This window comes from Phocoena sinus, chromosome 1 (assembly GCF_008692025.1).
Source record: "Phocoena sinus isolate mPhoSin1 chromosome 1, mPhoSin1.pri, whole genome shotgun sequence".
Lineage (NCBI taxonomy): Eukaryota > Metazoa > Chordata > Mammalia > Artiodactyla > Phocoenidae > Phocoena > Phocoena sinus.
Window position 1 is genome coordinate 53,612,722 of NC_045763.1, and position 19,977 is coordinate 53,632,698.

Here is a 19,977-nt window from a genome sequence, read left to right on the forward strand (position 1 = left end):
ATCCTTCCTTTTTTCTATTCCAGGAACACTGGAGTTCTTCTAATGCTCCAAGTCAGTGTTCTCCCTTGTCTTGAGGCTTTATGCATGCTTCCTCAGCTCCTCTTTGCCTGGCTACTGCCTAGTCATCCTTCAGATAGCTTAAACATTCCTCCGGAAGCCTTCTTCGACTCCCTCCCCACCTTCCAACTAGACTGAGGCTCCCACCTATGTGTCCCCATCACACCTTGTACTTTCCCAGTTGCAATGTGCATCATTCTGGGCCAAGAGGACTTATTTGTCTTTCTTCCCTGCTAAACTGTGTGTTCTGTGCCTAACTTGCCTACCAGCATGCCCCCATCCCCAAACACAGGACTTGGAAGGGAGTAAGTATCTGACAAATCTGTGTTAAATGAAGGTTAGGTGAGTGAATTTCTCAATCATAAATCAGTAGACTTTCATTGCCTTTAGAACAAAGAGTTATCACAGATTTCAGGCCCTTTTTGATCTGGTCCTCAGGTATTTTCAGTCTCATCTCTTCCAAATCCACCCTTTGATCTCAGCGTCCCTCTAAAACTCTACATGGCAGTTCTATCAAACTGAATGAAGGTCCCCAAATGCCAGCTCTCAAATCTTTCAGCCTTGGCAACACTGGTCTCTCTGCCTGACACACTCTGTCCTCTCCTCACCTCTCAGTACTCTTCCTTTTCTGGCTAACATCCACTAATCTTTACATTTTCAATTAGACCCCTCTTTCTCTAGAAGCCTCCCTTGACTTCCTAAGGCCCGCTCTAGTGCCCTTTATTGGTACCCCTGTAGTGTTCTAGGCTTCCTTCTCACATTCTGTTTCCGCAAGTAGATGAAGTGGCCATCTGAACTGTGTCACTGTGATGTTTCTAATTCAAGCCCAGCACCTGCACACAGTGGGTACTCCAGAAATATCTGTGGAATAAACTATGTTGTCTGGTTTTATTCTTTACTATTAGCATATGTGTCCTGTCTTCCAAAGCAGATTGCAAGCTCCCTTGCAGGCAGTGAGGGAAGCTAAAATATCTGTGGGTCTCCCCTCCAGGCCTGAACTTAATTCCCTTCTCCAGTGAGCCTGACTTATGTTGCTTGGAGGCTGTGCTGTCAGACACTTGATAAATGTATTAATCAGTGGAACTTTGGCTTAAAGTCCTGGAAAGCCTGGGATTGGGATCATGGCAACCTTAGACACTGGTTTTCTAGAGGGGACCACAGCTGCTTTCCAAAAGCCAGTGCTGGGAAAAGTGTCAGGCACCGGGCCGGTTTCAGCAGATTTTTGTGGAATGAATTCTAGAGCAGTGACAATGACAGGGAGGCAGGCTGTGCTTGTTCATCTCACCATGCTCTGGGCTCAGACATTCCAATGGAATGGAATGGTTAAGTGATGAGATCATGTATTCACGTTCCAAACTCAACATGAAAAGAAACATTTAAAATCTCAGAAAGGGTGGAAAAGTCTTTCTGATAATGACTCAGTGGCTTCAAACTCTAGGAAAACCAGTCTGCCTTCTCTGGTCAATAAGCAGTTTTTAATAGCTGGATTCGAATGAGATAATTTTTTAAAATATGACCAAATAAAATTTGCCACCCTAACATGAGAGGCAGAGATAGACCCTAAATTGGCAACACAGGGCATGGACCCCCTTAATGCTCTCTGCAGAACCATAATAGAAAATAATTTGCAATGATTGCAAATTCACCAGAGCTGAGAGCAGAGAAATGCAAAGAAACTTTGAGACAGAATATCGAGAGGCAGCATTTTAATATATAAATGGTCAGGATGGGCCAGAGTCTTGCTACTGCACGTGTGGTGTGGCCCTGCAGCGTCAGCATCCTCTGGGAACTGGTTAGAAATGTAGACTCTCCAGCCCCTTCCCTCGCAGACTGACTGTGTTCCAACAAGCTCTCCAGGTGATTTGTATGCACATCAAAGTTTGAGAAGCACCCGGCTAGAACATTTATTAATGTGGGGTTCTGCTCTTAAAATGTGCTGTGAGGTCAAAATAAACCCATTTAAAGCATTTTAGATCATTATTTGCTGCATTCTCTCTGAGCAACACCATCACACATCACTGTCCTTCTCTGGGACTTAGAGCCAATCTCATGAATCACAAAGGGTGATTCTCATAAGGGTGGAGGGGAAAGGAGCCAGGATTACCGTGAGTCCATGGGTACTGCTACAAAGGAACAGTGGTGGCTTCTGGATGATAATAACCCACCCCAAGAAGTATGCGCACTCTGATTCATTTGTTTCTTTCACAGATTCAGAAGAGCTGATGTAACTGAACTCTACCTACATCTATGTGGTGTGCTTCACTGGACTGGATAACCTCCTGATTAATTCTGATTTCCTAGAGCAAAGCAGAGCCACTTGGTGACTCGGAAATGGTCAAGACTGTATATCTGGCATTGATGCCAATGTGCTTCTTCCTACCTCGTCTGAGTTTCAGATTTCTCTGTCAACGCCAACTAAACAAAGGCCCCAGAGGGGTTTGTCCAGTTTCACCTGCCTGCATGGTGATTCTCCTAGGGTCCTACAGAGAATGACTGCCAGGGAAGCTGCTTAAATCCCACCCCTTCCCCACCCCCTCCTCTCTAGACATGCATAGTCAATGGGATATCTTCATATATAATTGATTAAAAAACAGAAAGATGATGCATTTTAAAATTCCACGTGAAAAGTATTACTTTGCTGCTGTGCTCCTGCCTGCCTGGTCTCTGCACGGTGCTACAAAGGGTAGAGTCACAAGGAACTCGAGGCTGAAGATAGCCGGGATTTTTTAGCCAACACCAATGCACTTTGTACCTTGCACCCCTCTGCAGCCCGCAGTTTGGGGGCTTGGCCTAAGGCAAAAACTACAAAGCATCGTAATGAGCGAATTATACAAGAGGAATGTATGTGCGTATTTGACATAGTTTCTTCTCTTGCGGGGCGGCCCCCTGGCTATGACCCGTGCCCTCTCCGAGGGCGAGGGAGGAGTCCAGAGAAGGCCCCTTCTGTTCCTTGCTGCCAGCTCTTCTGCAGCCCCTACGGTCCCAGGGACCTGCCCTGCTTCGCGTGGGCCTGTAGCAGCCCTGCAATTTCCACATGGGCGGGCGATTTCAGAACGATGGACAAAGCTGTTCGGCCAGCCTACAAGGGAGAAAGAAAAGGAAAAACAAATTTTTATCCCATTTGCCTCCCACCGCAGAAAGGAAGGGTGAGTTGGGAGAAAGGGGTACGCATGGGACATAGAAGTCTATTCACAGAGGAGAGGAGGAAACTCAAATGGCATGAGGATCAGAGAAATGGGCCCCCTTCCACGGAAACATCATTCACTCCTGGGAAATCTGTGCCAATGAAAATAAAGAAGTGTTGCTTGGTTTTTAATACATTTTTTAAAAAATTGGAAAACAGAGAAATGAAAACAACTCTTCCATTATTCCATTACACAGACCTAAATGAGAGTTAGGATTTTGCTAAGTTTCCCTCCAGTCTTTTCTCCTGTGCAAATGTGTTGTTGTTTTTTTGGGTTTTTTTTGGGTTTTTTTGTGGTATGCAGGCCTCTCACTGCTGTGGCCTCTCCCGTTGCGGAGCACAGGCTCCAGACGCGCAGGCTCAGGGGCCATGGCTCACGGGCCCAGCTGCTCCATGGCATGTGGGATCTTCCCGGACCGGGGCATGAACCCGTGTCCCCTGCATCGGCAGGCGGACTCTCAACCACTGTGCAACCAGGGAAGCCCTGTTGTTGGTTTTTAAATAGAGGAATGATAATGTATATCAATTCTGAATGTACTTTTATTTTTAACTCACCATGATATGCTCTAAGACTTTCCCTGCTCTTACATAGTCATCAGGACATAAAGGTTTTTTTACTGGCTGCATAATATTCCATTATTTACTGAACTATTTTCCTTTTATTGGAGATTTAGGTTGTTTCCAAGTCTTCACCATGATAAACTTAGAGCAGAAATCATCCTCCCATTCCTAACTATTTCCTAAGGACAAATTCTTTGAAGTGGGCTTGCAGCCCAGAAGGACACACTCATTTTTACTTCCCGATGTGTGATACCATGCTGCTTTTCTCACCATGGCTGCTGTGCAAGAAGCTTCCCATTCTGCTGTCTAAAGAAGCTGCAAACAGAGCAGCTGTCAGCAGGAAGCACCAACCATTCTCTACCCAGAGATGAGGGGAAGGACTGCCATGATGCAGTGGACGCTGAGCTCTGAGGGCTCAATCCCGAACCCAGAATTCTGACATCTAAACAGCTCTGAAAACCACTTTTTTGGCAACTCATTTTGAGGCAAAACGTGAGGTTATCTCTGGTCCTTACTTAGCTCATTTAAGTATCAATACTTTTACATTTTGCTGTATAAATACGAATGGGTTTGACACATGGGGGCCACCCAAGACCCCGCTAGAGTGTTCTCCACTCTACTGCAGATGGGGGAAATTACTTTCTAAAATGTGGAAACTCCAAAGAAGCAGGTGGGAAGTGTTCACGCTCGGCTAAAAACCCTTCAGTCTCTTCTCTGTGCTCCAGGATGGAGTCCAGCTGCCATCGGGGCTCCACACACATGTAAATAACTATAATGTATGGCCAAAGGCCAAACAAGCCAGCAAAGGAACAGAGTGAGCTCAAGGGACGGGATGACCACCCTGTCTGTGTATATGGGGGGAGGGCAGGGGGTGGGGAGAGGAAGGAAGTGGCATTTCAGCAGACAGGCTTCACAAAACAGATGAAGTTCTTGCCCTGAAAAGGCCTCATGACTCCTTGTACCCCACTTTTACCCATCTTTGTAAGTTGGTATTTGTGGGGTTATTTGATAAATCTCAGTCTCCACAAGGTCAGACACTGGATCTGGCCTGTTCTGCTGGCCTAGCCCCTGGCTCCGTGCCTGTAGTCTGGTCAGCCCTCAATAAGCACTGTTGAAGAGGGAATGCTGGATGATAACAGAGTATTCATTTCAAGCTGATGAAGAACCTGAGCCACCTAAATCTTAATGAGTATGTTCTTAGATTGGCCAAGTCTGGAAGAAAGCAAAGATTTTCCACAGAAGATTCTTGTGAAAGCCCCACCAGAGGGGCCTCGGTTTATTTAGGCCTGTCCCCTGCTGCACTTTGTCAACCCTGACGCTCCACGTAAACAAGGAGACGGTGTGATTAACGTTATTATGGGAAAGAGCCACAGGGCCAGTCCCAGGGGACATGCGCACCCTTGAACAGGGCCCACCTGGAGATGACAGCCTGCATCTGTGGGTTCTTCAACTACACACGTGGAAAGTGGGGGCCCCATTCATTTCAGAAAGTGTGGCCAGAGAGACCACCTAGGGAGGGTGTGCCCCTGAGATGCCTCTGCCCGAGCCCTGGGAACATGCCCTCGGCCCGCGGCTCTGGTGGAAGCCAAGCACGGCAAGTCCCTGCTCGGCAGCACTGCAGGCCCAGAGAGCCCGAAGGGGTCAGGCAGCCAGCACACCTTGTGTGTGAGGGTGTGCGTGCGTGTGTGTGTGTGTGTGTGTGTGGTAGGGGGTTATCTCTCAATATGACAAAAGCTCACCAAGAAGCCACTACATATCAGGCAAAGGTGAACAAGGAATAGTCTATGCCTTCAAGAAGCTTTCGCTTTGATGCATGCTTTGGAGTCACTGCCCAAACAAGTCCTTCAAAGGGTAAGCCTTGGGGGCCGGGGATCAGGTCTCACCACCACCTCCTCGTTCTCGTCACTCTGGGGGTCCCAATAGGCTGGGTGACCAATTTCCCGAATTACCTTCTAAATGTGGGGAAGGCGCCTTGCTGGCTGTTCTGGGGGCTCTGCATTTATAGCAACCTTTACATGTTGGTAGGATGAGAGAAACCAATTTCAGGACATGATTTCTCTTTTGGTTTTCCAAGGGAGCACCTAATTCTCCACAGGAAAGTGAACGTTGAAACGAGATGGTGATCACGATAAGGGCTGGACTCCACCCTTCAATGCAAAGCTGGAGGCACAGGGCTGGGTGCTTGCCAAGACCCAGTCATCGGTCACCCATCTCCCACTGAAACTTTTCACCCAAGTCACTTTTGGGAAATTTGGGTGTGACTCCTGAGTCAACCCTGTCCCCAGCAGGCAGCAGGTGACTGGGCCGTGAGCAAGGTCTAGAAACTTCTGTGGGCCTGCCACCTGTATCGCTTGGGCACCCCTGTGCTCACTGGGCATCCCCTAACGCTCTCCACCTTCCCCTAAGACAGGCTTCCGCTGCCATCTCCGGTTTAGCTGCCTAGTTCCTTCTTCTCAGGCTGCCCCGAACTGCAACCAGCCTGTCCTCAACCTCCAGCACTTCACTGGGACAGCATTTCAGCCCACCTGGATTTCAGCACTCCCCTATACCAGGGTTTCTCAGCTGAGGCACTACTGCCATCTTGGGCCAGATAATCTGTAATTCTTCTCTGTTCCTGTACTTTGTAGGATGTTTAGCAGCTTCCCTGGCCTCTACCCACTAGATGCCAGGACTGCCCCCGACACATACTTATGACAGATAAAAATGTCTCCAGACACTGCTGAACCTCCCCTAGAGGGCAAAATCACTCCCACATGGGAGTACTTCTCCCTTTGGGCTCCAGCCTCCTCTGAATGGCTCCTCTAACTCCAGACCTTCATCCTCCCTACTCCCTCCAGACACTGCCTGCAAATACCCAGGTCCCCCAGGCTGCTTCGTATTTGCTATCATGGTTCACCTATTCCCAACAATAACAGGTGTCATCAACTGAGTATCTCCTAGATGTCAAATAGGGGCTTTACAAATGTTACCGTATTTAGGTCTGGTCTATTACTATCCTCATTTACAGACGAGCATGCAGAGGCTCAGAATGGTTAAGTGACCTGCCCAAAGGCACACAGTCACAGAACCCTGTTTCAAACTCATGAGTGTTTAATTCTAAAGTCCATGCTTCTAGACGCAAGAGAGAAGAGATATGGGAACATATGTATATGTATAACTGATTCACTTTGTTATAAAGCAGAAACTAACACACCATTGTAAAGCAATTATACCCCAATAAAGATGATTTAAAAAATAAAATAAAATAAAAAATTAAAAAAAAAAAATAAAGTCCATGCTTCTAACAATCACTTGATCTGTCCGAAGTTCAACAGAGCCCTACCTCCACCTACTGAAAGCAGCTACTGAGCTCTCTAATCTGTGGCAGGAGACTCAGTCTCACTGCCTGATGACCCCCGCTAACCAGGGACTTCCAAAGCTCCCGCCCCCCTCCCACAGGCCTGCCCTCTCAGGCCTCCCCTGGCCAACTGCACTGGTCACTCCTAAGAAGGCCCTGGGCCTGTTCCAGATTAAGGGGCCACCTCCTTCTGCCCCACGGTGACCCTGCAGGGAGCTCATTAACATAGAGCATTTATCTGACTGTATCACATTTGGAAAAGGAGGCTCTTACTTCCAGAGCCCACCACGGTTCCCACAGGCATTTCAAGAGGGTCTGTGCTCTCTAATGATCACGGAAATGGCTTTGGGCAGAGCTGGAGCTCATGGGACCTGAAGATACTGGGCCTGGGTGCCTGCTGCCTGGGTGTGGTACAAGGGACCCAGCAGCTTGAATCAGTGATGGGACAGTGGCAGGGCGTTTTCAGATGTGGCTTGGTAAGAGGGGCTGTACCTGGGCGGGGAGGGGGTCCTCTTTCCCCCCTCAGGCCTTTGTTCCTTTTGAAGTGTGGGTGTTAAGAAAGTACAGAGAAGTCTGTTTAAAGCGTTAAATTACAGTGTCAGCATTAAGTCAGACCTGGGCTCGAATTCTTGCTTCAAGAATCAGCAGCTTGTGACCTTATGACGGCTACATAAACGCTCTAGGCCTCTGCTTCCTTATCAATACAAAATGGGGACGGCAGTATCTACCTCACTGGATTACTGAGAGGATTCGTGAGGTAATGCATGGAAAGAGTTAGTTCCTGTGAGTGTTCTTAGGAGTCTGATGGAGCTGGTTCCACTTGCTGTGTGATCTTGGGTATGTTACTTAACCACTCAGGGCCTCCATTCCCCCATGAGCAACAGAGTCAGTCTAATAGGATTGTTGCGGGATTTAAACTAGAGAGTCCGTGGTAACTGCTTGGTACAGTACCTGGCACCAAGCCAGCATATGACACAGGTTAGCTTTTATTACTATTGTTATCTCATCACTGTCACCACCACGACCACCACCATCATCACCATCATCATCATCAACGCCATCGCCTTACAAGAAGCATGTATCTGGCAATGCAACTTCAGGCAGGGTGGCTTGATGAAATGGGCCACTCTGTAAGGTAGGTCACTGTCCAAGCGTGGACACAATTTGTACTTGGTGCCTTCATCCAGCCTTTGGGAGCCCCATGGACAGCATAGCCTCCCTACTCAAGCTGCTGCCTCAAAAGCCCACATGCTGCCATGACCAGATGTGGTTCAGGGCCAAGACCAGGGCTGAGCGCAATCCCTCAGAATGGTGTGAAAGGCTAGGGTTTGGGGTTTCTCAGCTCCAAGTCTCTCAGCATTTACATGGGTCATCTCATTTAAATCCGACAACAGCCTTATGAGGTCAATTCTGTTCCTACTGCCATATGGTTCCTTGAATTTTGCCGGCTGGCAGGGTACCTTTCAGGAAGGGAAGTGGAACACCCACTTGTTAATTGCCTATAAGTCTCACCTTGTCAGTCAGGCTGCTGTCACAGGCCGGGTGTGCCAGGAGCAGCCGGACCATGTCGACGTTGCCACGGCGACAGGCCAGCATGAGGGCTGACGATCCATCATGGTCCTGCAGGTTGACATCTGCCTGGCAGCTCAGTAGCGCTTGGACCATGTCCTCCCGGTCGTGGCTGACTCCTAGCATCAGCGCAGTCTGGCCTCCCTGCACACAGAGAGCAGGGGTGTGGTGAGGCTGGGGCTGATGGGAAGGACCCCCTCTGCAGCCTGGGTGTAATCAGGAGAGACTTCTCTGGAAAATGACAGTTGACTTGAATCTCTGTGGTAAAGGACACATCGTCCTTGGCCTGGTTAACTTCTATACTCCTCTTCCAAGACACGAGTCAAATGCTGCATCCTCTCTAAAGCCCTCTACTAACACCCCAGGCACAGGGCTCGTAACACAGCATTTACCACTTGGCATTTCAACCTGTCAACCTGTCTCTTTCTCATAGACTGTGACATCTTTGATGGCAGGAACTAAGTCTTTCTCATCTCTGTCTCTCCAGTGCCTAGCACCAAGTACATGCTGATAAGTGCTGAATGATGGAATAAACGAAGGGTTGAATACTTCAGGACCATGGCTTCTGACTCCCCCGCCCCAGCCTAACTTCCTACAGGAAGTTTGGGGCTGCTCTGAACACCTGTGATATTTTCAGTTGAATGATACCCAGAACCCTCTTTTCTCAAGAAGCTCTCTGTTTACATGGTCCTGTGGTCATTTCTAATCCATAGCCATTGACAACAATCTTTCACAACCCTGTAATCATCAATGCACATGGCAATGGATTAGACTCAGAAAGTAAGACCAAGCTCTGGTTCTGCTGTTTCCTACTGTGTGACCCTGGCCACGTCACTTCGTGTCCCTGAACCTTGGTCCTTCTTTCTTAAAAATTAATATAATTATGATCCATCCTGTATACCTCACAGGGCTTTTGTGAAAATCAAATGAGATAAAGGGTATAAATATAAAAATGTGTGGCAGTAACTTTTCTGATTACAAATTGATCATCATTTTTCCTGGGTTTTCCTGTATGTACATAGTCCTCTTACGCGACTTGATTATATATTTTGCCCTCGTGGTTCTCTCCCGGGTTCCAGGCAGCTCAGGCGTGTCTCTCTGACTGTCAGGCTTTGTAGGGATGTGAGAAGAGGTAAGGACTGGTTTCTTTCCTCTCAGATCCCCTGTGGCTCTGAACACAGTGTCTTACACGTAAAATATGTTGGCTGATGAGTTCACTGATTAAAGCTCCAATCTGCAGTCACTGATGGATTATGCTTCCCTGCCCGGAAGGCTGGGGCTTAGAGAAAAGAAAGGGGGCTGCAATCAGAAAAATCCTGGCTTTGCCGCATTCTGTACTTATGTGAATCTGGACGAGTTAACCTCTCGGTGACTCTTCCTGATCTGGTAAAGCAGGAATGCTTAACGACATTACCTCCCTTCTGGGGCTGGTGTGAGGCCTGAGTGCGGCACAGATGCTGTGTACACTTCAGCTATTATTGCATTTATGAGCATTAGAGATGAGGTCTGACCATCGCCTGGGACGTGTGAATGCATCGTTAGGTGTCCTGGTTCCCCATTTCTCTGGAACCCAGACAGATCTTTCCAGAGAAGCTTGTTTGCTCTTTGGTTTGCTTATGCTCAGCCCTGAGGTAATGCTTGTTTACTGCACTAACCAGACCATAGGTTTCCCTCCAGACCCCTCTCTTTGAGTGGTATTAAAGCCAGATGACATATGCAGATGTCTTCCTGTCTGCCTCCTGCCTGACTTGGGGGCCCCTCCCTCCTGGTCTGGCTCCATACAATTTAATTCAACAACCATTTACAGAGCACTGCTATGGCCCGGTGCAGCGCTGACCCTGGAGATATTTAGCCCAGGAGACTCCTGGCCTCCCAGCTCACTCCTATTTAACTTGGTACCTGCAGCTCCCCTCATACGTAAAGCCCCAGAGGGTGCTGAAGGGTGGAGCTGCACTATGAATTCCCATCCCTCCCTTGGTGACCTGGGATGGGTCCCTTACTCTCCTAGAGCACTGGTTTCTCCTCTATAAGAAGGGCATTGATTTTGATCATTAGTGAGCACTCCCCCTTCAAGAGGACCAATTTAGAAAAAAAAGATTTGATATGTTTATGGAAAACATATTATTTAAAATGAAAACAGCTTTACTGAGTCCTATGGAGTAGGTGGGTGAAGATACTTTGAAAACTAGAGAGTAAGCTACAAATGTCTGTTTCTTGCCACCGATAGAATTGCTAGTATGTGACGTGTGCAAAGAGACTTTGCCATCAGGTTAGGCTACTGTCAGGATTCACTTTGGGGTCGGGGTGGTGAGCAGAGTTAAATAGGTGGTTGGGAGACAATTTTCTATTTTCTATGGGTCTCTTGGCTTTCTGCATATTTTGTGAGTCAGGCAATATGTGACCTTTTGTTCTAGACTATCTTTTTAAGGATGAATGTACAATGAACAGCGTTGGAACTTAGAGACAGTGTCCCCTCCAGAACAGAGGGCAGACACGCTTACTATCCAGTATGAAAGATTCAGGTTCCCTAAGCTCAGGGTTCTTCCCCAGTAACACAATCCACTCTGTGTGCAGGGATCTGGCCCTCCTCACACCACCCTGTGCGAAGTGGGAATTGGGACTCGGGGAACTGGTATAAATACCAATGCTCTGACTACTGCCACTGCTGTGAGTAACACACTGTCCTTCGTCTCGTGCACAAGAGTCCTGGGTCATCTGCCAGCATCCATGACACATGTTAGCTTTAAGGTAGAGTAAAATCTCAGACCCTTTACACTTCTTTTTTTTTTTGCGGTACACGGGCCTCTCACTGTTGTGGCCTCTCCCGTTGCGGAGCACAGGCTCCGGACACGCAGGCTCGGCGGCCATGGCTCACGGGCCCAGCCACTCCGCGGCATGTGGGATCCTCCCGGACTGGGGCACGAACCTGTGTCCCCTGCATTGGCAGGAGGACTCTCAACCACTGCGCCACCAGGGAAGCCCCCTTTACACTTCTTGAGAGTTAGGCTACACTGATGATCACTCTAGGGGGAAATGGAGAGTGGAATGCACTCTGCTTGTTCTTCTATTGGTCAAAGATGGATAAGTGGCCTTTCGAGGAATGCCCACTGTTCCATATGGAGCTTTGTCTACTGGCTAAGGGCCACACCCCTACTCTGTGTTCTCAAGTAGAAGGGCCCAGAAGCTGAACAGAGACATCCCAACCCTCTGGACTGCTTTGTAATTTATGATCAAGGTGGATCTCCTGCAGGGGCTTCCTAGAGCACAACTAGCAAACGCCTTCTCAAGGTGCTAACTGTGGAACATTCGGTTTGCGGAGTCAGACCCAGATGGAATTTGCCCAGTTTCAGACGGGGACATAGATTACAAGCTCATGACCTCTGTCCCGGCCTGTCTGGGTCTCAGGAGGCTCTGAGGAAACTGAATGTCCAGTCTTCGGACAGATGCCATTTGGAGGGCCCAGACTTCTCGGGTTAAAAACTCGACATGGATCTGCATGGAGTTTCTCACCCCAGTGGCAGAATAAAACTGGGAGGTGCCCATGTTCATTAAAGAGGAGATCATGTTCACACCTCCTACCTGAGTAGCTTGGATGTTCACATCTCCTTCTCGTAAGAGTTTCCAGACAACAGCCATGTCTTCATCGGTCTCTGCAGAAGCCAGGGGAGTGATCATCACGGCGGTGTAGCCAGCTTTGTTCTGATGGTCCACGTTGCAGACGCCTGCGAGAGAAACACTGAAGCTGGAACAGCTCCCGAGAGGCTGGAAGCCAGGCTTTAGCCTGTTCAACAAGATGCTGCCAGCTAGTTAAAGGGCCACAGGATAGAGCAATCCTTTCCCAGTGGTGGAATCTATGTTCTACATTTTTCAGCAGCCTTTAACAGTGGCCACTTTTCTTTACAAGTTTTCTGAGGATACCCAGCAAGAAAGGTCCACAAGAGAGTCAGAGGTGGCCAAGGGGGCCAATGACCTTGACTTTATTTCCTAAAGTGGAGGACAAACATTAGTCCTATTTTACAGATGAGGACCCTGAAAGTCAGTGAAGCTATATCAACTGCCCAAGTGAAGGAGAAGTGAGACCAGGACTCAGGTCTATCCGGCGCTAGAGCCCATCACTCACATGGCCTCACGTCACCCACAGGTGTGTATTTCAGGTCTGGTTCTATGTCTATGTGTAACTCTTAAGCAGCTGTCTATGGTTGTAGGTCTTTTCAAAGGCTAGTGATATCTTGTGCAATGGACCAGGGGACATGAAGAACACCCCAGGATAAACATGGGAAATCTTCCAGGAATAACCATTTTCATTTGAAAAGCAGAGTGGAAAATAAAACACTCCACAAATTTTTATATTAAAGCAATTAAGAATATACATTTCATAATAGAATGAAAAACTGGCATATTTTTAAGATGAAGTATTAAATGAGAACTCAAAAGAAATTTCTGCTTTGTAACCCTGGGGATATGCATTCATATCCCTTCCCACCAAAGGAGACATAGGAGATCTTCAGCCTGTTATCTGTTGTCTGAAGGCTCCCACTGCATAAGGGCGGTACAGTGTGGAAAACCAAATCTTCCCTGTACTGTTGCTCCTGCAAAAAATCTACGTGTCTCTTTGGGACAATAATAAAACTATCTCAGTAAGGCAAGTCTGAGATTTTCTTAGCATTTCTTCTGTAAAATGGGGATAATAACAGGACCTATAAGGTTACTGTGAGAGTTAGTGAGTTAATGTATTAAAAGCACTTAGAACAGCGCCTAGCACATAATAAACACTCAATAAGTGTTAGCTGTTATTACTATTATTGTCCAGAAGGTTATTCTTGTCTTTACATCCTTGTTACTTGCTCTTGAAGACTTAGAGCTTCATTGTAACAAATCTGGCTTACGACAAAATGTCAGGGTTACTTATAAGTTCTGTGCAAGGCCTTATCTTTGATAAAGAAGGCAGGAATGTACGGTGGAGAAAGGACAGCCTCTTCAATAAGTGGTGCTGGGAAAACTGGACAGCTACATGTAAAAGTATGAAATTAGATCACTCCCTAACACCATACACAAAAATAAGCTCAAAATGGATTAAAGACCTAAATGTAAGGCCAGAAACTATCAAACTCTTAGAGGAAAACATAGGCAGAACACTCTATGACATAAATCACAGCAAGATCCTTTCTGACCCACCTCCTAGAGAAATGGAAATAAAAACAAAAATAAACAAATGGGACCTAATGAAACTGCAAAGCTTTTGCACAGCAAAGGAAACCATAAACAAGACCAAAAGACAACCCTCAGAATGGGAGAAAATATTTGCAAATGAAGCAACTGACAAAGGATTAATCTCCAAAATTTATAAGCAGCTCATGCAGCTCAATAACAAAAAAACGAACAACCCAATCCAAAAATGGGCAGAAAACCTAAATAGATGTTTCTCCAAAGAAGATATGCAGACTGCCAACAAACACATGAAAGAATGCTCAACATCATTAATCATTAGAAAAATGCAAATCAAAACTACAATGAGATATCATCTCACACCAGTCAAAATGGCCATCATCAAAACATCTAGAAACAATAAATGCTGGAGAGGGTGTGGAGAAAAGGGAACCCTCTTGCACTGTTGGTGGGAATGTGAATTGGTATAGCCACTATGGAGAACAGTATGGAGGTTCCTTAAAAAACTGCAAATAGAACTACCATATGACCCAGCAATCCCACTACTGGGCATATACCCTGAGAAAACCATAATTCAAAAAGAGTCATCATGTACCAAAATGTTCATTGCAGCACTATTTACAATAGCCAGGAGATGGAAACAACCTAAGTGTCCATCATCAGATGAATGGATAAAGAAGATGTGGCACATATATACAATGGAATATTACTCAGTCTTAAAAAGAAACGAAATTGAGCTATTTGTAATGAGGTGGATGGACCTAGAGTCTGTCATACAGAGTGAAGTAAGTCAGAAAGAGAAAGACAAATACCATATGCTAACACATATATATGGTATTTAAGAAAAAAAAATATCATGAAGAACCTAGGGGTAAGACAAGAATAAAGACACAGACCTACTAGAGAATGGACTTGAGGATATGGGGAGGGGGAAGGGTAAGCTGTGACAAAGTGAGAGAGTGGCATGGACATATATACACTACCAAACGTAAAATAGATAGCTAGTGGGAAGCAGCCACATAGCACAGGGAGATCAGCTCGGTGCTTTGTGACCACCTAGAGGGGTGGGATAGGGAGGGAGGGAGGGAGGGAGACACAAGAGGGAAGAGATATGGGAACATATTTATATGTATAACTGATTCACTTTGTTATAAAGCAGAAACTAACACACCATTGTAAAGCAATTATACTCCAATAAAGATGTAAAAAAAAAAAAAAGTTCTGTGCAAGGGAAAGAAAACCCAACAATATTTGTTTGACATTCCCTCCACTCCACCCCAAACAGTTTTTCAGAAATGTGTCATAGTGAACCAGAATGCCAATGGATACAGTTGGGCTCGTGTATCAGCAATTTCCTCGCCTGAAGCCTCTCTGACCACTGTCATGACAAGCTGGGCTATGAAAGCCAAATAATAACTCCATGCATCGCCTCACAACTCTGTTCTGATAAAGACGGGAATATCTACGTTGCCACGTTAATGACTTTAAAATTTTTACCCCGTGACTATTTTATGTTTGCTTTTAAGATGCATAAATGAGCCTCAGGTTACGATTCTTTATACTGTCTTCAGAAACGTGACCTATAACTCAGTAGAGTGAGAACTAACTCCTACCCAGGGGCTCTGAAAAGGGGCTGAGGACCCCTGGCTTTCACAGCAGATGTTTCTGAGCAGCTCCAGGGAGCAAACCAACCTCCCCGGAGGCAAGGAGAAGACTCTTGACTGAACATCCTCCAACTCGGCCAGCTTCCTCTTCTGCAGAGGCGTCCTGGCGAAATAGAGGACGGATCACAACGGACTAAAGGGGTGGAGGTGCACCCATGGCTCTATTCTCGATAATGATGAGTCACTTCTGTGCAGCTCTTTACAGTTTGTAATGTGCTTTCCAGATGCTTCACAAATGGCTGGGAAGGGAGCCCAGCTTGGAGTGGGACAGATCTGCCTTCCTCAACACCCCTACTACAGTGAGGGAAAGGAATGGTGCTTTCAGACCGTCTCCCCAGCCCCCTTCATTCTTTATGCTTGCGGCTGTTGTGCTATTTCAGCATGTTAAAGGGGAAAGCTTCCAAACCACTTTAGGGTTGATGAGTATTGAGTGGATCTCAGACAACATCAGCAGAAATTTATAACAAACAAATCAAAAGTTGTCTGTTCTCCAGCCTGGCCCAACCAGAGGACTTCTAACAGGCTGCAAGCCTGTGAGCTACTTAGAGATGAAGGGACTACATTATGGATCTTTAGAGTTTTTGTGTACATAATAGGTGTGCCTAAGGCCTCACAGTGTCCCTGGAACCTAGCTTCAGGTAGTAGAAAAAAGCCCAGGTTGGGAGGGTGACAGATCATGGTTAGAATTCTGGCTTAGCTACCTACTGGCTCTGTGACTTTGACCACAGAACTTGACCTCTCTGAGCCTCAGCTGTTTCACTTGGAAAATGCATTAAATATCTGCTTCACAATCCCCGCAAGGACTGCAATATGGTAGTATTGCACTGTGCCTGGGCTGGGGAAGGCACTCATCAAACAGTAGGTGGTGTTATTCACATTCTATAATGAAAGGCCCTAACACTGAACACAGTAAATGCAACCCAGAGGCATGTTCCTTTAATTATGTGCCTTTCTCAACAGAGCTACCATTTTTAGGGTATCCATGAATCCCTGAAGAATGTTAGAATTGTAACTTCGTCTTCCTCTGATGATGCAGAAAGAACTTCAGGCTGTCATTATGTACATCACCTTTCCATGCAGGTAAGGAGCCTCAAGGCTGCTTAATGGAATTTTGGAGAAGGAAAGTGTACTGGAATTTAACCTAGCTCCCAGGAATCATCCGTCCACTCGTTCATCTAACAGATATTTTCACTCGACACCCACCATAAGCCAGGAACTGGTCTAGGTGCTGGGGATACTAAAAGGAAGGGGACAGACAAGAGCCTCCCTCGGGTTAACTGAGTTCTGTTAGACTCAGAGAGAAGTGACAAGCAAAGGTCACCTGAAGAAAGAAACTTGGTGTACTGCTAGAGAGAGATGGGGCAGCCACTTCAGATGGATCACCAAGAAGCCTTCTGCGGTGCCATTTGAGCTGTGACTTGAATGATGAGAAGAAGCCAGTTATGAGAAGAGTTTCAGGGAAAAGGATCCAGATGGAAAGAAAATGCAAAAGTCCTAAGGAGGGAATGAGCGTGGTGAGTTTGAGGCCCACAGGTGGCTGGAGTGGAGGGAAGGAGGGTGCATGGTGGTGGCAGAGAGAGCAAAAGCAGGCAGGCCCAGGCCATCTGGGATTCCTGAAGGCCAAGAGCAAGGGGAAGCCGTGGGAGGGATTTAAGCGGGGGGGGGGGGGGGGGGGGGGGGACAAGATACAAGTTGGGGGGAAGCTGTTGGATCCAAACTTCAGACTTCCTGATGCCTGTTTAAACTCCCCCTCCAGCTTCCTAAGTAAGGGTGTACTGTTCTAGCATGCGCTCTAATTCCTGGTTGCCACGGTATCGACTTCAAATCCCAGCAACACACTTAGTCATTGCATGATCTAGAGCAAGTATGTTGACTTTTCGGAGTGTCACTTTCATCACCTATAAAACAGGAATAATCGTCCTAATAACAGGATCGTTAGGACGATTAAATGACATCTCAGGTGCCAGGTGCTTAGCAGAGGGCCTAATCCGTGTAGATCATTTGCGGTTTTATACCTCTTGTAGGTAACCTCCTAGATATCCCTCATACAGCCCTCCTAAGCTCACTGATGACATTCGACTGGGACTCACACACCTTCAGTCAGTCCCATCCCCCGCCTGTCCACACAGGCACTCCTAGGCTGCTCGGTGTTGTCACACGCTCTGCAGAAAGTCCACTCTAAGCCCTGTGAGGTGGTCTCAGCAGACGTAGAGTTCTTTGTTTGACTATTAACCACCCTTTCCAGCCCCTAAGACGAGCAAGGCCATTTGCAATGATTCTCCACCAGAGGGAAGAGTCCTCCCTTCCTCCAGACTTCCAACAATTAAGAATCTAATGCTCACTTCCCTTCTCTCCTCCTCAAATCCCTCTGGACCTTCACCCACTCTCCCTTCCTTTTTCTTCCATCTCGGAGGAATAAATATCCCAGCAGCTTGCCTATGCTGACCTCGTCTGCCTCTGTTGTGGATTCCAGGTTTTTCCAGCTCCTCGAAAACCTTGCTCCATCAAGCATCTTCTCTCCTTTGTATCTTTAATCTCTCTCTCTCTCTTTGTCTCTCTCTGTCTGTCCCTTTCTCTCTCTCCCTCTCTCTCGGATTCTTCTTCTCAGCCAACAGACATATTCAGGTCTCCTCCATCCCCATTCACTCAAAAATAACTCTCCCCATCCTCTCCTGCTTCCTCCAGCTATCGTGCTACATCACTGCCTTCCCTAGCCCATGAACGTCACTCCTTTCACTTCTGAAATCTGGTTTCCTCCCAACAGGTCCCTGAAACAATTGTTTCCAAAGTCATCAGTGACCCCTTCCCAAATCTGCCAACCAACCCCAGGCATCATCCTTCAGGGACACTACAGTACAGTATTTGAGCCAGTGGACAATCTTCTTTTCTTCCTGACATTTTCTTCTTCAATGGCCTGGGACTTTTCTCTGTCTGCCAGAACCTACACGCCGCAGTGCACATTTCCTGCTCTCTAAACAGGGTATTATCTCACTTCTTTTGAGCCCTGAAATCACATTCTGCACCCCTCTCTGGTGAGCCATCATGCTGTCCATCCTGACTGTCAGGCTGTAAGCTCCTGGGGAGAAGAGGACTCACGCCTAGCTCACCTTTGCATCTCTGGTGGTAGTCAGTATGCACCCCATACGTAGTTCACAAATATCTGATGAAGGGTGAATGAATCAAATTGAGTCAAACTGATCAAATGGAGCCATGACTCTTGTTACAAAGTACTTATGAAGATGGAAAATGTGACCTTTCCTAGAGGCAGTGTGGTATAGACCTGGAGCTGGACAAACTGAATATGAAGTGTGACTCTACCACTTACCAGCATTGTGACCTGAGCAAGTTTTATAACTCTCTCAGCCTCAGTTTCCTCAACTGTAACATGAGAACAGTAATACCTACATCACAAGAGTGTTGTGAAGAATAAATGACATAATAAAGGGAAAAATGGTCTAGCCCAGCTCCTAGAACACAGGACGAACTCAGAACAGTGAAGAAGCTCCTCGCTGGAAAGAAGTGGGAACAAGAACTGCCTGTCACAGAGGGACCCAGGTTGCACAGAGACAGCCATTTCTGACCTGTTTCCAGCAGCAGCCTCACGATGGAGAAGCTGGAGTGGGATACGCTGTAGTGAAGAGCTGTGTTGCCATTGCCATCAGCCAGGTTGACAAGCAGCTTTAGCAAGTGTGGGGAGTGAGGCTGGACCCCGCGGAGGTAGGCGGCCACCACAGCAGGGCTGGATGACTTCCGGCTGGAGACCCGGAACCACTCTTGACTGATGGCATTTAAGCTCTGCTTCTGAAAGATCAACAGATTCCAGTTCCAGGAGGTTACCCGCCTGGGTGCTCCAGCTGGGGTGTTAATTTCCACTAGGAAAGGTCCGCTTAGGATGCTTCCACTTCTATCCCCTCAGCTCCCTCCAAATCTCCATGTGATTTACTCCTAGGGGGCTCAGAGCTAGTGGGGTCCCCATGCAGCAGCACACTTTGAACCCGTGGGATCGGTCCCCCGTATGAGGTAGACAGGAGGATTGGGACAGCAACACAATAGCCAATAACACAGCTCATTACTCGGGGACAGTTTGAGTCTACTGTACGTTTCGATCACATCCTCCCTATGCACAGGATAACCATGACCCCCTCTTTCACGCGTCTACACCAGCCTATGTGACCCTAGCCCAGACTCCACCAGGGCACGTGCATGTTTTTAACAGGCATAGCTGGAAAGTCACAACATTTTACTAATGGGAAAAATGCACACTGAAAGCTAAGACAAACAACATGCCCAATTTATGCTTGAAGTAAAACCCAAACAGATGTGCTTGAATTATTTTTGGCTTTTAAGTTTTGCGAGGACCTTCAGAGAAGATGGTGTAACAACCCATGGCAGGACCGCGCCATCTGCAGTATTCAGCTCCTTTATAACCATGAACGCAA

General features: G+C 47.1%; 1 protein-coding gene across 2 annotated transcripts in view; it reads right to left on the reverse strand.

The window, feature by feature from the left end:
* Positions 1-1,767: 1,767 nt before the first annotated feature.
* The window catches only part of KANK4 (KN motif and ankyrin repeat domains 4), a 39,747-nt gene continuing 21,537 nt past the window's right edge, over positions 1,768-19,977 (reverse strand). For both annotated transcript variants that reach the window (XM_032607575.1, XM_032607615.1), the window contains exons 7-10: positions 19,120-19,339; positions 12,288-12,430; positions 8,652-8,852; positions 1,768-3,136 (exon numbers count right to left, since the gene is read on the reverse strand). In XM_032607575.1, the coding sequence (XP_032463466.1) occupies positions 3,032-3,136; positions 8,652-8,852; positions 12,288-12,430; positions 19,120-19,339 (669 nt within the window). In that variant the 3' untranslated portion in view covers positions 1,768-3,031. The remainder of the gene's footprint in view (positions 3,137-8,651; positions 8,853-12,287; positions 12,431-19,119; positions 19,340-19,977) is intronic.